This window comes from Leptonotus elevatus, chromosome 9, assembly GCF_054856555.1.
Source record: "Leptonotus elevatus isolate MCC_2025b chromosome 9, RoL_Lele_1.0, whole genome shotgun sequence".
Taxonomy (NCBI): Eukaryota; Metazoa; Chordata; class Actinopteri; order Syngnathiformes; family Syngnathidae; genus Leptonotus; species Leptonotus elevatus.
Window position 1 is genome coordinate 21,499,758 of NC_141247.1, and position 17,451 is coordinate 21,517,208.

The following is a 17,451-nucleotide window of genomic DNA, read 5'->3' on the forward strand; positions in this document are numbered from 1 at the left end:
AAAGATTTTTTATTTGGGTTAACTCCCCCTCGAACAAAGAAGATAAAGCACAATGTGCACCACAGCACCATGTCTACAATACCTGTTATGCTCTCTCAAGTGGCACTTTCAATTTTATTGAGCAAACGGGAGGCAAACAATTTCATAAGAAGCACAAATACTCATACACAAGCTGTTGATTGCTAAAATTCACGCCGAACTGGATAACGCATTAGCCAGTTAACTTCCAGCTAGCTCTGTGCTCATATTCGCTGGCGCCCACGTCACTCACCAGGCCAGACGCTGTCTTTTAAGGACATGCGTACGCCAAATCACTGATGCTACAGTAGAACGTAAGGATGCACTCAAACCTGCCTCATATGCCACACGAGGTTTAATGTAGCCATAAAATTGCCCATCTTGGACCATGTTTCATTTGCAATATTAGATTTAAAAAGTAGTAGGACCATCTTATACTTATGACTTGCTCATTTAGGCATAGTTTGGCCATCTGTAACATTTGACCGAGCATGCTGCTAAAAATGGCCAATTGGTATGCTTGTAATTAAATTTGAGGAACTAATCCGTAATCTAAATGTTTCTGTTGTGTTTTCCGGACGTCCGGCGGATGAGAAGCGCGCGGCACGCGAAAAGGAGCTTGGATGTTGACCGCGAGCGCCGAGAGCCGCTTCAGCCCGTCTGTCGGACAGCAGCGGCGCTCTTCTCTCCGACTGGCCACGCCCCTTCCCACCTTCCATCGCCGGTTGTGACCCGACTCCGGACAGCTTGCTGCGGGGCCCTTCCTGAGCAGCAGCAGCTGCGTCCTGCTCGCCGACTCCTCTCCCTCCCCTCCTTCCTGTGCTCGCTCAGACGAGGCTCCCTCTCCCCCCCGTCTCGCCCTCCGAATAAGTCGAACGCACCCTCGCCAACACTTAGTGGGAAGTACTCAACCAGGGCCTTGAAAAAAAACCTCGCGATCCCTCTGCGCAGACTTCCTGCCTTCGTTTCCAAAATGACTTCCATGTCCAGTCTCTTTTCCTTCACGAGCCCGGCGGTCAAGCGCCTGCTGGGCTGGAAGCAAGGAGACGAGGAGGAGAAGTGGGCCGAGAAGGCGGTGGACGCTCTTGTGAAAAAGCTGAAGAAGAAGAAAGGGGCGATGGAGGACCTGGAGAAAGCCCTGAGCTGCCCGGGCCAGCCCAGCAAATGCGTCACCATTCCCAGATCGCTGGACGGCCGGCTGCAGGTTTCCCACCGCAAAGGTCTGCCGCATGTCATATACTGTCGGGTGTGGCGCTGGCCAGACCTGCAGTCCCATCACGAGCTCAAGCCCCTGGAGGTGTGCGAGTATCCGTTTGGCTCCAAGCAGAAAGAAGTCTGCATCAACCCGTATCACTACAAGCGAGTGGAGAGTCCCGGTAAGCGCGCTTTCGTGGTTTTGTTTCACCTCGAAATTCAAAGACTCGACTATTGTGTGCAGCATGACATGTTTTAAACGTTCACATTCCCCCTGTTTGGCGTGCAAATGCTCAGAAGGCAAGAAGTGAGCTGGCCCGCTCCGCCGCTCCCTCCACTGCACAGAAAATCGATATGACGAGCTCTTATTAGATAATGTGCCTCGGAGACTCGGGAGGGCGCGGCATGAGAAAATGGCTTTGGCGATGTATGAACATCTCCGACTAAGTGCAGAGCGCGTTATCTCGCTCACCATCCCTCGATGGTCTATCATCAGTATTCAAATGTTTACCTTTTCATCAGATAAAAAAACAAAAACGTTTTTTTTTTTGTCTTCAATGTAGAGTTTATATAATGCTAGATTTCTTTATGTTGACAAAAGTATTTATTAAAATATGTTATTTAGAGAGTATACAAATCACAGAAACTCAAAAATGTTTTCTAATCTGAATTATTATGTCGGTAATGCAATACGACGGGCATTTCCGTATTTCACAAGCAGTAGGCATGGGTGAGTACCGGCACCTATTTCAAGGTATCGGTACTCACGACAGTGGCCGATACCAGTATCCGCCACTCTCTTGTGGTCGTTTTACGATCAGGAACTAGAAATTAGAAGAGAAAATTTCAATGATTTTCATATTTCATTGGCATACATAGTAGGAATTGGCCAATTATCGGCGCCCGTATGCAGCATTTTGACAAATATCGGCATCGGCCATTTTGAAGAATCATGGCCAATAATAGATTTTTTTTTCAAGTGTTAACTTCAGGGAACTAATAAATTTTATTAAAATGATAATAATTGTATTTATTTTTATAGTTGCTGCTGACCGTGGGAACTCTTTGCACCTAGTAAAAAGTAAAAAATGTATTCTTCAGATATTTTGGAATCTATTTTTTTACTGTAAAAAAAAAAAACAATTGTTTGTTTTTATTTAACGTTTGAAAACCTGCTACTGCCCCTGGGAGATGCCAGGACTTTGTTCGATTTTTAAAACAAAGATGTTTATTGACTAAGATTTTTTTTTTTACACTCCAATATTTTACAAATCCTAAAAGTTGTTCAGTAAACATATGCTTTAAAAATTACCCCCCAAAATTAAGAGCTGGAGTTAGTATTTTTTTTCCATATTTTGATGCCAATATTTTCCTTTAGTCAAAATGAATATCGGCTCTAAATATCGGTTATCGGCATCCTTGACTACTAATAATCGGTATCTGTATCGGCCTTGAAAAAAAAAACATATCGGTCTAGCACTAATAAATAGGTCTTTCTTTAAAATTATCTGTACTTGTGTTTGTATCGGTCTGAAAAAAGTGGTATCAAACATTCCTAACAAGCAGTTCCATGGGAGTATCTTGCGAATTATTTGCCATTCGCGTCCACATCTGTTAATATGAGATGATGTGCGTCTGATCTCATTCTCGCCCCCAAAACGATGAAAAACTTGGAGTAATTATGACGTTGCTTGTTTCGATAAGAGAAGAGAAGCCCCATGATTGTTCACACCACTCTGTCAAGGAAAATTAGCTTACATCATTGCATTCTTTACACAGTCGGGCAAATCACATGTTATGTCAGAAAAGTATGACCACAAAGATTCTCAAAAGAATACAAATCAAGCTAATCCTAAAAATAAAAAAAAACAAATTTGGGTGCTCCCAAAGTTGTGCAACCAGTGCAGAAAGTTATTTTAGGGCCCTGTGTGTATATGTTTGTTAAAATGTTGTGTAATCTTCCATGAGCGCAATTGATTTTCGACGACAATCAAGTTTGTTTCCCTTCTGTGTTGGATCCGCCATGCAGTGCTCCCCCCTGTCTTGGTACCGCGCCACAGCGAGTTCAACCCTCAGCACAGCTTGCTTGTACAGTTCCGCAACCTGACCCACAACGAGCCGCACATGCCCCTGAACGCCACCTTTCCCGAGTCCTTCCAGCTGCCGCACAGTGGGGGCAGCAGCACGGGCGGCGGCGGCGGCGGCGGCTCTTTTCCCATCTCTCCCAACTCTCCGTATCCGCCGTCTCCAGCCAGCAGTGGGACTTATCCCAACTCGCCTGCCAGCTCGGGGCCTTCCAGTCCATTCCAGCTCCCAGGTAAACATGTGTGCCCAAATTAAAAAATATTAGGGGTGTCAGGCGATTTAAAAGTGGCAATATTTTACATAGAAATATGACTGCATATTTTAATCATTGATACAGTAATTTCATTAAAAAAAAAATTATTTAGTTAAAATTAAAATATCTACTGTACTGTAAAAAACGAGTGTATTTATTTGTGTTGAGGGAATTTTTCTGCCACTAGATGGCATAATTGCATTTGTAAGACATTGGTGACAGCCCAGTGCATTTTTTTTTTCATATTAAGAGCCATCTAATATTTTAATGTGAAGTAACTTGTGAAATTCTGCGCATTTTTAAAATTGTAAAATATAACTTGACCCCAGTCGCCACAAATATAGGCATTATTATTCAATTTATTACTGCTAAATTTTGACGCGGACGTGTGCTGCGCTGCGACTGGAATTCCCCCATTACAGGCTTTCCATGGGGCGGTCATTAATCGCGCGTTAAACGAACCATAAATTTGCTCCAAATTAACTCATTTCCTGCAGTCCAATGAAAATGTAACTTTGACGTCTTAAGCCGTCAATGGCAGTGAATGAGATAATTTATATTGACACTCCTTAAAAAAGGGGGGGGGGGGCATTTATTGTAGAAACACTTACTGGTGTTTTATCCCCACTTATTAAAAGTCAACCCCAACATTTTTTTTATTGACAATATAATGTTCTAAGCAGCCCCACTCGTCTAAAGTATTCTGGTTAATATTGCATTAGTGGAATATGAGGTAAGCAGCAAAATCCAGCCGTTTTTATCACTATCAGGTGGCGGCCATTTTGCCACTTGCTGTCAAGTGAAAATGCCATCAGAGTTGCTCATGTCTCGGGTAACAACCAATCACAGCTCAGCTACAGAAAACAGGTGAGCTGTGATTGGCCGTAGCCAGAGCCCCGAGTAACTGATGTCCTCTTCAGTTGACAGCAAGTGGCAAAATGGCCGCCGCCTGGATTTCGCTGCTCTATATTTTGCAGTCGTTCACATTTACACGGTACATTTTGTCGTCTTTCCCGTTTTCTCAATGCAGCTTGAAGTGGATGGTGCAGCCTCAAACGGCTCATATTGCGTCTCTGTCGGGAATAGTTGGCACGGGGCTGCTCGGCAGTCCTGGGACTTGTGAAATCTGACACCTTTCTGTGGGATTGATAGTGTGCTGATTGTGTGCGCAACAGCAAACATTTACCGGTAGCAACTGACTCGTCTTCACTAACCGCTCGACCCCCCCCCAACCTCTCGTCCCAGCTGACACCCCGCCTCCAGCGTACATGCCTCCTGATGAGCAACTGGGCCAGGAGAGCCAATCCATGGAGACGAGCAGCAGCCTCGGGCCGCAGAATATGGTCAGAGGTGAGCGGAACAGTACCGCCTTGGGCTTGGTAGTGCACTATTACAGTAGATTGATGTGGTTCATCGCACAATTTTTAGTTTGGTATGGTTTTGTAGCTCCACTTCCGTCTTCCACTTTATCTTGCTTGATGTCCGTCTTTGTAAATACCGGCGGCGCGTTTTGTTTTAGACGTGCAGCCCGTGGAGTACGAGGAGCCGAGCCACTGGTGCTCCATCGTCTACTATGAACTCAACAACCGCGTGGGTGAGGCTTACCACGCCTCCTCAACCAGCGTCCTCGTGGACGGATTCACGGATCCGTCAAATAACAAGAACCGCTTCTGCCTCGGCCTGTTGTCCAATGTCAATCGCAATTCGACAATCGAGAACACCCGGCGGCACATTGGCAAAGGTGTGACCAACATGTCGGCCGTCAAACTTTTTTAAAATGCTAACAGTCAAATGCGTCTCCCACCAGGTGTTCACCTGTACTACGTCGGCGGCGAGGTGTACGCCGAGTGCCTGAGTGACACCAGCATTTTCGTCCAGAGCCGCAACTGCAACTACCACCACGGCTTCCATCCCACCACCGTCTGCAAGATCCCAAGCGGCTGCAGCCTGAAGATCTTCAACAACCAGGAGTTTGCCCAACTTCTGGCTCAGTCTGTCAACCATGGCTTTGAGGCCGTTTACGAGCTGACCAAAATGTGCACCATCCGGATGAGCTTTGTCAAGGTAGGAATTGTCGACAACACCGTCACCCCATGTGGAGCCCAATGCTGAACGTGTATGGATTTCATTTCTGGTAGCAATATCATACAATATATTAGGGGTGTCTCATTCACTCCTAGCCGTTTTCACTGAAGCAACCCCCTTCGCTCCCGGCTGTTTTACTGGATTTTGACAGATTTTGCAAGGCCCACAGAATATTCTGTTCTATTGCTACAGAAACTTGGAACCTACCAAAAGAAAGATTAGAGTCTCTTCTTTCAGCAGGAAAACAAAGTATATTTGTATCTGTTTCCGTTTTGCAGCAATTTAGCATTAAAATATAGCTACGTTTCATCATTATTCACAAATGTGTTGAAAATACTGGCAAATAGAGCTTTTGTAAAATGGCCCTAGCTGATCTCATATACTCTGCTGCCACCTACTGGCCGTTTTTTGTAACAGCTACCATTGCTTTAAGCGACCTCTTCACGTCAGAAGCGGTATCAAAGCCTTCTGTATGCTCTAGCATGAAAACATTTAAGAAAAATGTATTATGTTTTTGGGAGTGGAGGTTTCAATGAGTTAATCGCATGACTTCAGTAGTTGACTCACGATTAATCACAAATTTTAGATCTGTTCTAAATGTACAATAACATGTGTAACTCTTTCTAATTTTTCATACTCTTAACATAAAAGAGGGGGGGAAATTTACTAATAGAAATATGGCTGCATCTTTAAGTCATTAATACAGTAATTTCATAATTCATAAAATTGAGTTAAATTAAAAAAGATGTACTGTTCTTTAAAAAACGTACCCTTATCCATCCAGGGCTGGGGAGCCGAGTACCACCGGCAGGATGTCACCAGCACACCCTGCTGGATCGAGGTGCACCTGCATGGGCCGCTGCAGTGGCTGGACAAGGTCCTGACTCAAATGGGTTCGCCCCTAAACCCAATCTCCTCTGTGTCCTAATAATAGAGGGTTTGGATTAGACTATTTTCCACTCTTGTCCCCCCCCATCCATCTGCAATTTTTAATTTAAAGTGGTCTTAACGGCTGAACTGTTTACACTTGTTTGGGAAGGGATGTTGGACTGGGATGTCAGCAGCAGCCACAATCAGTTGTTGAAATGTTTCATGTTACCTGGAGAAAGACGAGAAACCCCAACGAGCAGTGATTGGCATGGACCGCCACATCTGCATCGTTCGACGCTTTCTTCACCTTGGATACATTTTAAACTTTTTGCATCTATTGGTTACTCCAATGTTATTTCTCTGTATGTTTAATTACGAGTTGTGGCGCAATTGACAATTAATTCAGAATGTTATGGAACTTTTTTTTTTATGTGTCAATGTAAAGAAATGGACATGACAATTTAAGACTCAGATATTGCCGTCTTCAATCTTTAGTGACTAATTGTAGAAAAAAACTACTGCCTTTTCTAATCTGATAGTTGTGTTTTTGTTTTGTTTTTCGGATCTGGGAGTAAGTTCTACCTGCCGTAAGATAACACCATTGTCAATGTTACATGTGTTGCAGCAGTAGTAGTCACATAAAATCAATTCTGACAATAAATACAGTATGTTAGGAGTGACTGCATTGTCCACAATCTTCTCTGCTATTTTTTGTGCACTCGGATTATGTGGAGGCATATATTAAATGTTGCCGTGGGTTGCAAGACTTTATGTTGATGAATTACTTCATTAGCTCTATTAAATAAACAGGTTATTTGGTTACCAGGTCTTTGTTTACTTTTGAGACATAATCTGTTTCTTGTTTTCCAATAAAAAATGGAATAAATCTGGAAGGAATCCTCAACTCTTCTGGTTAACTATTTTGCTAAAAATAAAACATACCTTTTTTGATTATTTTTTTAAACTCTCTGTTTTATTGAAAACAAATTATGCTCCTATGAGTTACTAAAAATAAAACATACCTTTTTTGATTATTTTTTTAAACTTTCTATATTTTTTTTAAACAAATTATGCTCCTACGAGTAATATTTTTTTCTCTAAGAAAAAAAATATCCAGTTTTTCTGACTACTTTTATTTGGGAGCAATAAAACAGTATCTTAAAAAAAAAAGTCAGGGAAACAAGTTTTATTTTCTTCCAAGTGAATGCAATACGCTTCAAAGACGCAGCCAGGCAACTTCCCATTGGTCCACGTTGAGTTTTACCGTAATACTCATAAAACGTCTTTGACATGTATCGATCATAGTGCAACCAAAACCTAAACATCTACAAATAAGACACCAACGTGTCTTATACACAATAACTACTGAGTTTATATTGTTTGTAGAAGCTTATAGTTGTAGTCTAAAAATACAAATGCGCTAGTTTATTTGTAGTTGCGTCAAATTACCGTAAAAGCCGGATGTGATGTGGCTGCCAGACAGCAAGCCAAAGATAAACACGTAGCCCGAACAAGAGGGGCGAGAACCAGAAATATCCCTGAAAGGTTACTTTACATTCTCGAAATGAAGTGATTGCCGAGGACGTTGGAAAACGAGGAAACACTCTTCTTGCAAACAAGAAGCAAGTCTTCCGCATACATCATCTTGGTGAGTACCGAAGAGCACTGACAGCTGGAATGCTACCGGCTAAGCTAGCTCATGTTAGCTGACATTAGCTAACCATCTGATTAACTGCCTGCAGTTGTCGTGATATTTTACGCTATAAATTAATTCACTTAACAAGTGAACATGTGCCACTTCGCCGTCGCCTGTTGTTCGTTTTTATTTTACAATTGTGTACTTATCTAATTTTCTTGCTTGCCAATTCGAGAGAGTAAAGCCCTACGTAACTCCAGATTTTACCCAAATGTAGTCGTGGATTCGCTAAAAGATTAATTGGTTCACGTGAAACCAACATTATCAGACAGATTTTTTTTTTTAAAAAAGTATCGTTTTCACGTGACAAATGCAAAAAAAAAAAAGTTATGACTTTTTAAAAGCAGTAAGAAACTTCGAACTTAAATCGTGACGCTAAAAACTTGTCATCTTAACACAGAGACAGGCAAGCTATAAATTATGTGAATTTATTAATTTCAGGCACAAATAGGTAGATCACAGCGCAACAAAAATCTGAATTTAAAAACAAATATTTAATTGACATTTTCAACACAATTATCTGAAGGCATCCTCTTTATAAAATTAATGTACACATTTATTTAAGTAAACGTGAAATACAGCATATAAATTACATAATGACCGTTATTGTTGGCCATGCATAGAAAAAAAACAAGTGTTGAGAATGAAAACACTTGAGGCATTTGGAGCTGATGAAATTCCTGAAATTAGAGTTGGAAGCGACGGAAAATATATCACGAGGGGCCTATGAGTCCAAAAAATGTGTCTGACCAAATTACTTCAAATTTGGCAGAAGCATAAAAATAAAAAAAACTGGTACTTTTATTTTGTTTCCGTTGAAATAAATGACAGCAAAAGTATACATTTTATTTGGTAAAATCTAATGAAAAAGTTCCCTTTCTCTCTCTATATCAGTTGCCGTGGCAGCCGGCTGTTTCTATTTCTGTTCACATGGCCAAGCCATCTTGAGATTTTTCTTGACAGATATAAAAATATTATTATTCTTTGTCTACAGAAGCTGTCATTGACTTCAACATGGTGCGAGCAACCTTGGTGACCGTCACCAGTCTGGCATTGACCGGTGCTGTGGTGGCGCACGCTTACCTCCTCAAACACCAGTTTTACCCAACGGTTGTCTACCTCACCAAGAGCAGCCCCAGCATGGCGGTAAGGTGGCGCGCAAGGAAAATACAACATATTGGTGCTGTTTTTAGTGACTTTAAATTCATCCCACTCTGATTATTTTTTTTTGTTGTTGTAGGTGCTGTACATTCAGGCCTTTGTGTTGGTGTTTCTTCTGGGAAAATTCATGCGGAAGGTGTTCTTTGGACAGCTAAGGGCTGCAGAAATGGAGGTAGTATGGCTGAACTTTACTTGGGGTCACTTGAAATGCACAGATGGTGTTTGAATGTAATTGGATAATTCCGCACACAGCCACATCCTCAGTTACACATGATCTCAGTTGTTTATTTTTTACAAAAAAAGTTTTGAAATGATTTACCTTGGTCTTCTTCTTTTTTTTTTTATATCACCAAAACCTGGCGTTTCCACAGGGGTGTGTAGACATTTACTATCCACTGTGTGACGATACTTTCTCTCTCCAAACAGCATCTCATTGAGCGTTCGTGGTACGCAGTGACCGAGACGTGCCTGGCCTTCACCGTATTCAGGGACGACTTCTCCCCACGCTTTGTTGCCCTTTTCACACTTCTGGTCTTCCTTAAGTGCTTCCACTGGTTGGCGGAGGACCGCGTGGATTTTGTAAGTGATCACAACGAAATCGATCATCTTGGAGACATTGGTCGGCTAAAATTACACGGGAAGAGGACCTTGCAAAAAAAAAAAATACTCTCATATTAAATGGCAATATTAACTCAATCACTCCCGGCCATTTTCACTGAAGCAACCCCCTTCGCTCCCGGCTGTTTTACTGGATTTTGACAGATTTCGCAAGGCCCACAGAATATTCTGTACTATTGCAATAAAACATGGAACCCACCAAAAATAAAAATTAGAGTCATTTCATTAGGAAAAAAAATATTATATATATATATATATATATATATATATATATATATATATATATATATATATATATATATATATATATTATATAGCTAAGTTTCATGAATTTTCACAAACGTGTTGAAAACACTGGCAAAAAGAGCTTATTGCAACATTGCCCTGGCTGATCTCTTATACTCCGCTGCCACCTGCTGGCCGTTTTTTGTAATAACTAACCATTGCTTTAAGCCACTTCTTCATGTCAGAAGCTGCATCAAAGCTTTCTGTATGCTCTTGCATTAAAAACGTATAGATATGTTTTTGAGAGTGAAGGACAAAGTATTAAAAAAACATATTGACATGTTTTTGGGTTTGAATAAGTTTAGGGGGAAGAAACGCATTTTGTTCTTCAAAATCGTTAAGCCCGCCAGTGGTTACTCGTTTGTATTTTTCAAGCGAGCATATTTTCATAGAGTGGCCACTGGCCAGTGATGCTTATTTTCTCTACTGCCTGTGGTGATGGTAAAATAATATTTAATCATATATTTTCGATGATTTCGTCATCCATCCATAATAGAGTGTAGGCCACGAATAGCGCAAATTGGCTTCAATGGAACTGCATGTGTTTCATAAATTATATTTTTTATTTTCTCTCTGTTCAATCACTCAGATGGAGCGAAGTCCCAACATATCCTGTCTCTTTCACTTTCGAGTCTTGTGTAAGTACGCTAAGATTTCTGTGATGTTTTATTTTCACTTCTCTTTGCCACACTAAAATGCAAATTTTCCAGGTGCTGGAGTTCCGCTCAACTTTTGACTCGCATTTCACTGGCACGCTGCTGCTGTTGTGTCTATTTAGTGAATTCAGTTCTCGTCTCTTACGTTGTGCAGCTCTCATGGGGCTGCTGGGGCTCTTGGACTTCCTGTTTGTTTACCACGCCTGCCAAAGCATCATCACACGAGGGGCGTCCGTGCAGCTTGTTTTTGGCTTTGAGGTTTGTCAGCTGACAATCGCTACCCCCGGTAAATTTGATGAGCTGAAATTGCGTCTGCCTAAAATGTTCCCCTCTTTTTTTTTTTGTGCACTTCAGTACGCCATCCTGTTGACGATGGTATTGACGATGGTCGTCAAGTACATCCTGCACACTGTCGATTTGCAAAGTGAGAATCCTTGGGACAACAAGGCCGTGTATATGCTCTACACCGAGCTCTTCACTGGTAATCGTGCGCTTCCTGCATATCTCAGTGACGTCGATTGTTATCGTTAAAATAATAATTATGATAATATTGTTTCAGGCTTCATCAAAGTTATCCTGTACATTGCCTTTATGACCATTATGATGAAGGTTCACACTTTCCCCCTGTTTGCCATTCGGCCCATGTATCTGGCTATGAGGTAAGGAGTCCCACATATGTTGGAATATGCACTTTTTTTCTTTCTTTTTTTTTACTTATACAGATAAGGGCAACTCCGAACAGATTTTCTGCCAAAAAATAACAACTATGACTGCACTTGTGAAAGTTGTATTTGTTTGTGTCTGCATGATTTTATTATTCTTTATTTTTGTTTAATCATGTTATTATTCAGCTTTTTAAAGTACAATATTATCGCATGCTCAAAAAAACACTACAAAATTGTTGTTGTTTTCTAAAGGAAGGCTTGAACGGATTAATGGCATTTCCATTCATTTCAACAGGGCAAGGTTATTTGTCATGCAATTGTTTTGAGTTACAAGCATGGCCACAGCACAGCTATTAATTTCACTGTGTGTTTATTATTATAGTTAACCATTTTTTGTAATATAGAACTGCTCCAAATCATACTGGAATTTCATTGATGGCCTTTTGTTTAGCTAAATCCAAAATATTCTAAACACCCTTGAGTAATGTAATTTATTTCCACCACTGACTTTTTAACATGATGTACATTGCATGTTTTACACAAGTGTGTGTGTGTGTGTGTGTGTGCTTTTCAGACAATTTAAGAAAGCTGTAACTGATGCTATCATGTCTCGGAGAGCCATCCGCAACATGAATACACTGTGAGTAATGCAAACCTTTTCTCAATGACATTGACTTTACTTAACTGCATGCGTAAACTTCTGTAAATGCGAATGACTTAATAGCATTAAAAAAAAAAAAAAACGTTTGCCATTTTTGGTTGTTACCTGAATGTTTTTAACTTTATGTATTAATTGTACATGAAAAATAATGAATTCATTTTAGACAACATATTACCTTCTTACTGCTGAAAATGGCTAAACGAGTCAAGTATCCCTTTAACTGATTTTTAAAATGTGGGTGACCACGCGACAAACAAACAAAATCTGACTATTACAATGTGTGTAGTCCAGTCGACCTCCTAACCAAATGTCTGCTGTAGTACCAAAACCGGCCTGTAAGAGGCAGCGCAGTGCTATGGGACATCCAAACAGCTGGAGAAACAAATAAAAGAAGCAAACTGTTAGCCCAGTGGTTCTCAAAATCGGGGTATGTGAAGACACTGCAGGGGGTACGCAAGATTTTAAAATAAATTCAAAAAGCAGCACCCATCCGGAAATCCTTTAAGAATAATTATTATATTATTATGTAAATATTTCAGAATAACTTAAATTAATAAAATAAAAATGCATATTCAGTAGGCTATTCAATTTCATTGTCCTAAAAACCCAATCTCCTCAAACCAAAATGGTTCGACCCAAACTGTCTTATGCCATCTAGGATCACCTGTCAATCAATTGAAAATGTGATTTAAAATGATTGATTAAAAGATTTCTTTTTGAGAACACATCTTTACTATGATCCCAAAATGGTGATAATAATTTGTATTATTATTTATTAAAATCTTTATTTGTTACTTAGTTAATTATTATTATTATTATCATTATGTATTATTATCATTTTATTTTTAACGTTTTAATTTTTTTAAGTCTTTTGATTTCCAAATGAACTTCAATAAATCAGACAATTGCACCGCGCTTTTTTTTTTTCCAACCAAAAATGTTTTTCCACTGGTAGGGGTTACTTGTCTGAAAAAAAAATATATATTTCACAGGTGTTACATCGCTGAACAAAGCCTATTTAGAAAATGTCCACATTTATCAACCTGGCCAGGAAAATCTTGATGCCTCGTCTCGGGCCCTTGGCTGACTTTGATGGGGATCCGTTTCTGTTTGTTCATCAGATACCCTGACGCCACTCCTGAAGATCTGCAGGCCTCTGACAACGTTTGCATCATCTGCCGGGAGGAAATGGTCACTGGCGCGAAGAAGCTACCTTGTAATCACATTTTCCACTCCAGGTAGGTCCTAATTGGAAAGGAAAAAAAAACTGACTGCGGGCTCATAAGGGCTGAATATGACTATTAAAAAAAAAAAACGTTCTCCTATTTAGTGAGCCAGTTTTTGTGTAATCTGTCTCGCTGTCAAAGAGTTAATGATCACAAAGTGCGTCTCTGTCCGTCTGCGCACGCAGTTGCTTGCGTTCGTGGTTCCAGAGGCAGCAGACCTGCCCCACCTGTCGCATGGACGTCCTGCGGGCGTCTCACAACAATCAGACTGCCACCCCCGCCCAGGCTGCGGCCCCCGCCCAAGCGGCCAACGCGCACGGACCAGCTGCCCCGCCAGCCAACGGTGAGAAGAACAATCCCGACAAAAAAAATTCGGATGGCAAAGTGATTCTTGCAGTTGGTGGTTTTAATTTGCTAATGTTTCCTTTCTAGTGGCTCCCGGCATGTTGCCTGGCTTCCCACCCGGGCTTTTCCCCTTCTGGGGCCCGTTCCCCGGCATGCCTCCCCCGGCGGCTCCCGGCGCCGCCGACGCGCCGCAGGGCAACACGGAGGCGACGCAGGCAGCCGGTAGGTTGATGACGCCCGAGCAGTCGAGGCGAAAGCGACTTTGCGCACTTGCCGAGTTTGAATCCGCGTTTTCCGTCAGGTACCAGCCCGTCCGCGTCAGCCGGCGCCGACCCGGCCGCAGCTGCCGCTCCGGGCGCTGCATTGCCGGGATTCCCTTTCTCCATTCCTCCTCCTCCCTTCCCATCTGCACCGTGGCTGCCCATGCCGCCGCCGCCTCCTTTCAGTAAGCTTGAGCTTCATTTGCATCGGCAGTCGTTGCCATAAGATGAACACAAAATGGTCTTTTGAAGGTTTCTTTCATTTCTTGTCATCAAAAATGAATACTCTTTGTAGCGCTGCTATAATACTTCAACTTTTATGTTGGGCTGCTCGATTATGAAGAAAATGTTAATCACGGTTATTTTGGTAATAATTGGAATAATTTATTCTTTCGTACAAAACAAGAAAATGTTCAAATGTAAACTATTAATAAGACAAATAAAATTATTTGTAACACTTTTGGATTAAACAATTTATTATTTTAGAATAAAAAAAAAAAAGCCGCAAAATGTATTAATTTAAACAACTCAAAATTTGTATTAATCTTTTCTTTTTTTCTTTTCTTTTTTCGATTATGCTGGTTTTGTACTTGTGGAGTGTAATTGAATTTTGATTAACTCATTCACTGCCATGGACGTAAAAAAAATCATTTGAACTATTTCTATTAGCTTTACACTTTCCACTTTTGTTGATAAGAGTATGAAAACCTAAAAAATAAAATATTGAACATTTAGAACAGATATAAAATTTGTGATTAATCGCAAGTTAATTATTGAAGTTATGTGATTAATTACAATTTTAAAAATGTAATCGCCTGACGCCCCTAATTGAAAAAAATATATTAAAAATGAGGGGCGTCAGACGATTAATTTTTTTTATTGTAAATAATCACATGATTTCACTAGTTAATTCACAATTAATCACAAATTTGATATCTGTTCTAAATGTACAATAAAAAAAATCTAGGTTTTCACACTATTGTTGTTGTTGTTGGCATCTGGTATATTTTATTGTTTTATTTAGTTTTTTAGCACTTGTTGCTTATATTAACGGAAATCCGAATAGCCCAAAAAAACATTATGTGAAACGGTCATTTTAGATTTTTTTTCCCCCTGAGAAATCTGATGTGCTAGGTTAAAAATAAATAATAATAATAATAAAATCCCAATTTAAAAAGCTGTGAAATCATCCAGTACAGAAGAAAATCTGTCATTCCCGTCTCTTCTTCACTGGCTATTCAGAGCGACCTCCAACGGTTTGTGCAACAGCGCCACCTCAGTTATAGTTACAAATAGCACCCACCGAGCACAACACTCATCAAGCGCTTCCATCGAATCGCTTCGCAAACCGACGTCTCCTCTCTTGGCTTCCAGTGTCGTCGATGCCTCCTCCTCCTCCGTCCCTGTCGCAGCTGTCAGAGGAGGAGCTGCGGGAGCTGGAGGCCGAGGGCCGCCGCGGCCTGGAGGCCAGGCTGCAGTGCCTCCAAAACATACACACCCTGCTGGACGCCGCCATGCTCAACATCCATCATTACCTCAGCACCGTCGCCACGCTCACGTAAGTAAAACTCTTGACTCTTCATTTCATTGCAATTTTTCGAGAACGACCATAGGTGGCGCTGTTACTGGCACGCACAAAAAAAAAAAAAAGTTTTCTTCCATCTGAAGGCCTCCGAGGTCTAACAGCAGCACCGTAGAAGCCAGCGAGACAAACCGCTCTGCTTCATTCCCGACTGCGAGCACCAGCGCGGACGAGCCGAGTCAGGAGAAAATCCCCTCCCCCAGCTGTAAGATTTTCCACTCGTTGAACCACGGGTTCGAATTTCCCTCCTGTTTTAATCACACCTTCTTTGTGAGCAAGCGAGCAGATCTGCAGTCGAAACGTCCGAATCCGCTTCCACTTCCGCCTCTTGGGACGGCGAGAGAAGAAACAAGGCGGACGGAGGATCAGAGGACGAGGACGGCGAACCCAACGCCGCCGAGCTGAGGCGCCGGCGGCTTCGCAAGCTGGAAACGGCGACGCTCGCGCCCGCTGACGATTGAGCCCACGCGGAGGCAAATGGCCGCGGACCGCCATGGTGGCCATCTTGTCGCCTCTCACCTTCTTCAACCAATTTGAGTCGGACTCGAGCTGCGGGGGGTTTTAAGCCAGGGGATCTTTGCACTCCTGTGTCGAAATGATAGCATTTTTTTTCCCCCCCCGTGTTTCACTAAACACAATAAATAGTGTAATGAGAGGACTGCAGGCACTTGTAAGTTGAGAAGAATTTGGTGTGTGTTTAGTTTGGATTCGTATTTGCCAGTTTGGCCGCCATTGTGCTCAGTGCCTGCACAATAATTATTATTATTATTATTTTTTAACCAGCCGGCTTCAGTAGAAAGCTTGTTGCGCGTTACACTGCACAGTGATCTTTTGTGATTCTAAAAAGGTTGATCAACATTTTCTCCCCTTTACAAATCAGCACGCTTTTTGTCCTGTTCCACCCCCCCCCCACCCCGCCCCCTGCGCCCCCAACGTTGCAGTTGCTGTAACAGATTTATTTAGTGTACATACTGTATAAAGAGTTTTATTAGGGTGATCTGTACATAAAGGTGAATAAACTGCGACATTTTCGTTTAGGCTATGCTTAAAGTTCATTCTAGGAAGTTTAACAATAAAAGGGAGTGGAAGTGGTAACTGTTTTGGCATTTTAAGGAATTTTGTACAGGCCAAATCATAAGGTGTCCCTCTGGGAGCCGTTTTCATTGGAAAGTGATCAAATCACCTCATTGACCCGAATGAGTGGTCAAGAAAATGGAGGCTGGATCTGGCCACTGGCACGGGACTTGATGTAATGACCTGGTTTAAATTTCTAGAATTTTATTTGGGCAATTTGCAGCAATTGCACACGAACACGAAATAGGGATTTTTCTGTTATTTTTAACACCCGTTTTGGATTTAACCCCTTCAGACCTGCATTATTCCTGCTGGGATTTATTTTATTTTTTTTACATCAGAACATTGAAATTTGTTGGGGGGGTTATAATGTGTTTGTTATAGTGGACGCCAGGATAGTTTTGTTGTAACGTGTTGTATGTAAATTTATCAAGCTGCTGCCTTCATGTGCTTTCGAAATTATGGTAAATACCACAGAGTCGAAAATTGCACGTGAACGCCCCTTCGTGTATTTTCCACTGCATAACTGGGAATTAATTTTGATACCCGAGTTTCTGAGCTGAGAGAACTTTTCAAGTTTCAACATGGTGGAGAGCGCCGAAGGATTTGTGAATGGCAATAATTAAAATATTAACACTTATAAGGGCGTTGTCGTCCGATAGCAGGTTGTTTTAGATTCGACACAATACGTTGTGTACACGATTCAACGTCCTGTCC

General features: G+C 41.5%; 2 protein-coding genes across 2 annotated transcripts; both read left to right on the top strand.

The window, feature by feature from the left end:
* Positions 1-619: 619 nt before the first annotated feature.
* Positions 620-7,327, top strand: smad5 (SMAD family member 5). The gene is made up of 6 exons (XM_086085019.1): positions 620-1,394; positions 3,242-3,529; positions 4,796-4,900; positions 5,070-5,291; positions 5,358-5,614; positions 6,420-7,327. The coding sequence occupies exons 1-6, from the start codon at positions 992-994 to the stop codon at positions 6,561-6,563; spliced, it is 1,419 nt and encodes a 472-aa protein (XP_085941145.1). The 5' UTR covers positions 620-991; the 3' UTR covers positions 6,564-7,327.
* Positions 7,328-7,964: 637 nt separating this feature from the next.
* syvn1 (synovial apoptosis inhibitor 1, synoviolin) lies at positions 7,965-16,755 on the top strand. The gene is made up of 16 exons (XM_086084044.1): positions 7,965-8,153; positions 9,196-9,347; positions 9,442-9,534; positions 9,789-9,941; positions 10,855-10,903; positions 11,076-11,179; positions 11,276-11,402; positions 11,481-11,580; positions 12,161-12,226; positions 13,369-13,485; positions 13,659-13,816; positions 13,906-14,040; positions 14,120-14,263; positions 15,453-15,636; positions 15,747-15,865; positions 15,940-16,755. The coding sequence occupies exons 2-16, from the start codon at positions 9,216-9,218 to the stop codon at positions 16,119-16,121; spliced, it is 1,863 nt and encodes a 620-aa protein (XP_085940170.1). The 5' UTR covers positions 7,965-8,153; positions 9,196-9,215; the 3' UTR covers positions 16,122-16,755.
* Positions 16,756-17,451: the final 696 nt, after the last annotated feature.

Bases quoted from the DNA above. Each gene is read 5' to 3' on its own strand.
- smad5 (XM_086085019.1), top strand. From the start codon at position 992: ATGACTTCCATGTCCAGTCTCTTTTCCTTCACGAGCCCGGCGGTCAAG. The intron at 1,395-3,241 runs GTAAGCGCGCTT...TCCGCCATGCAG, and splicing joins CAAGCGAGTGGAGAGTCCCG to TGCTCCCCCCTGTCTTGGTA. The intron at 5,615-6,419 runs GTAGGAATTGTC...TTATCCATCCAG, and splicing joins TCCGGATGAGCTTTGTCAAG to GGCTGGGGAGCCGAGTACCA.
- syvn1 (XM_086084044.1), top strand. From the start codon at position 9,216: ATGGTGCGAGCAACCTTGGTGACCGTCACCAGTCTGGCATTGACCGGT. The intron at 9,348-9,441 runs GTAAGGTGGCGC...TTGTTGTTGTAG, and splicing joins AGAGCAGCCCCAGCATGGCG to GTGCTGTACATTCAGGCCTT. The intron at 13,817-13,905 runs GTGAGAAGAACA...TTTCCTTTCTAG, and splicing joins AGCTGCCCCGCCAGCCAACG to TGGCTCCCGGCATGTTGCCT.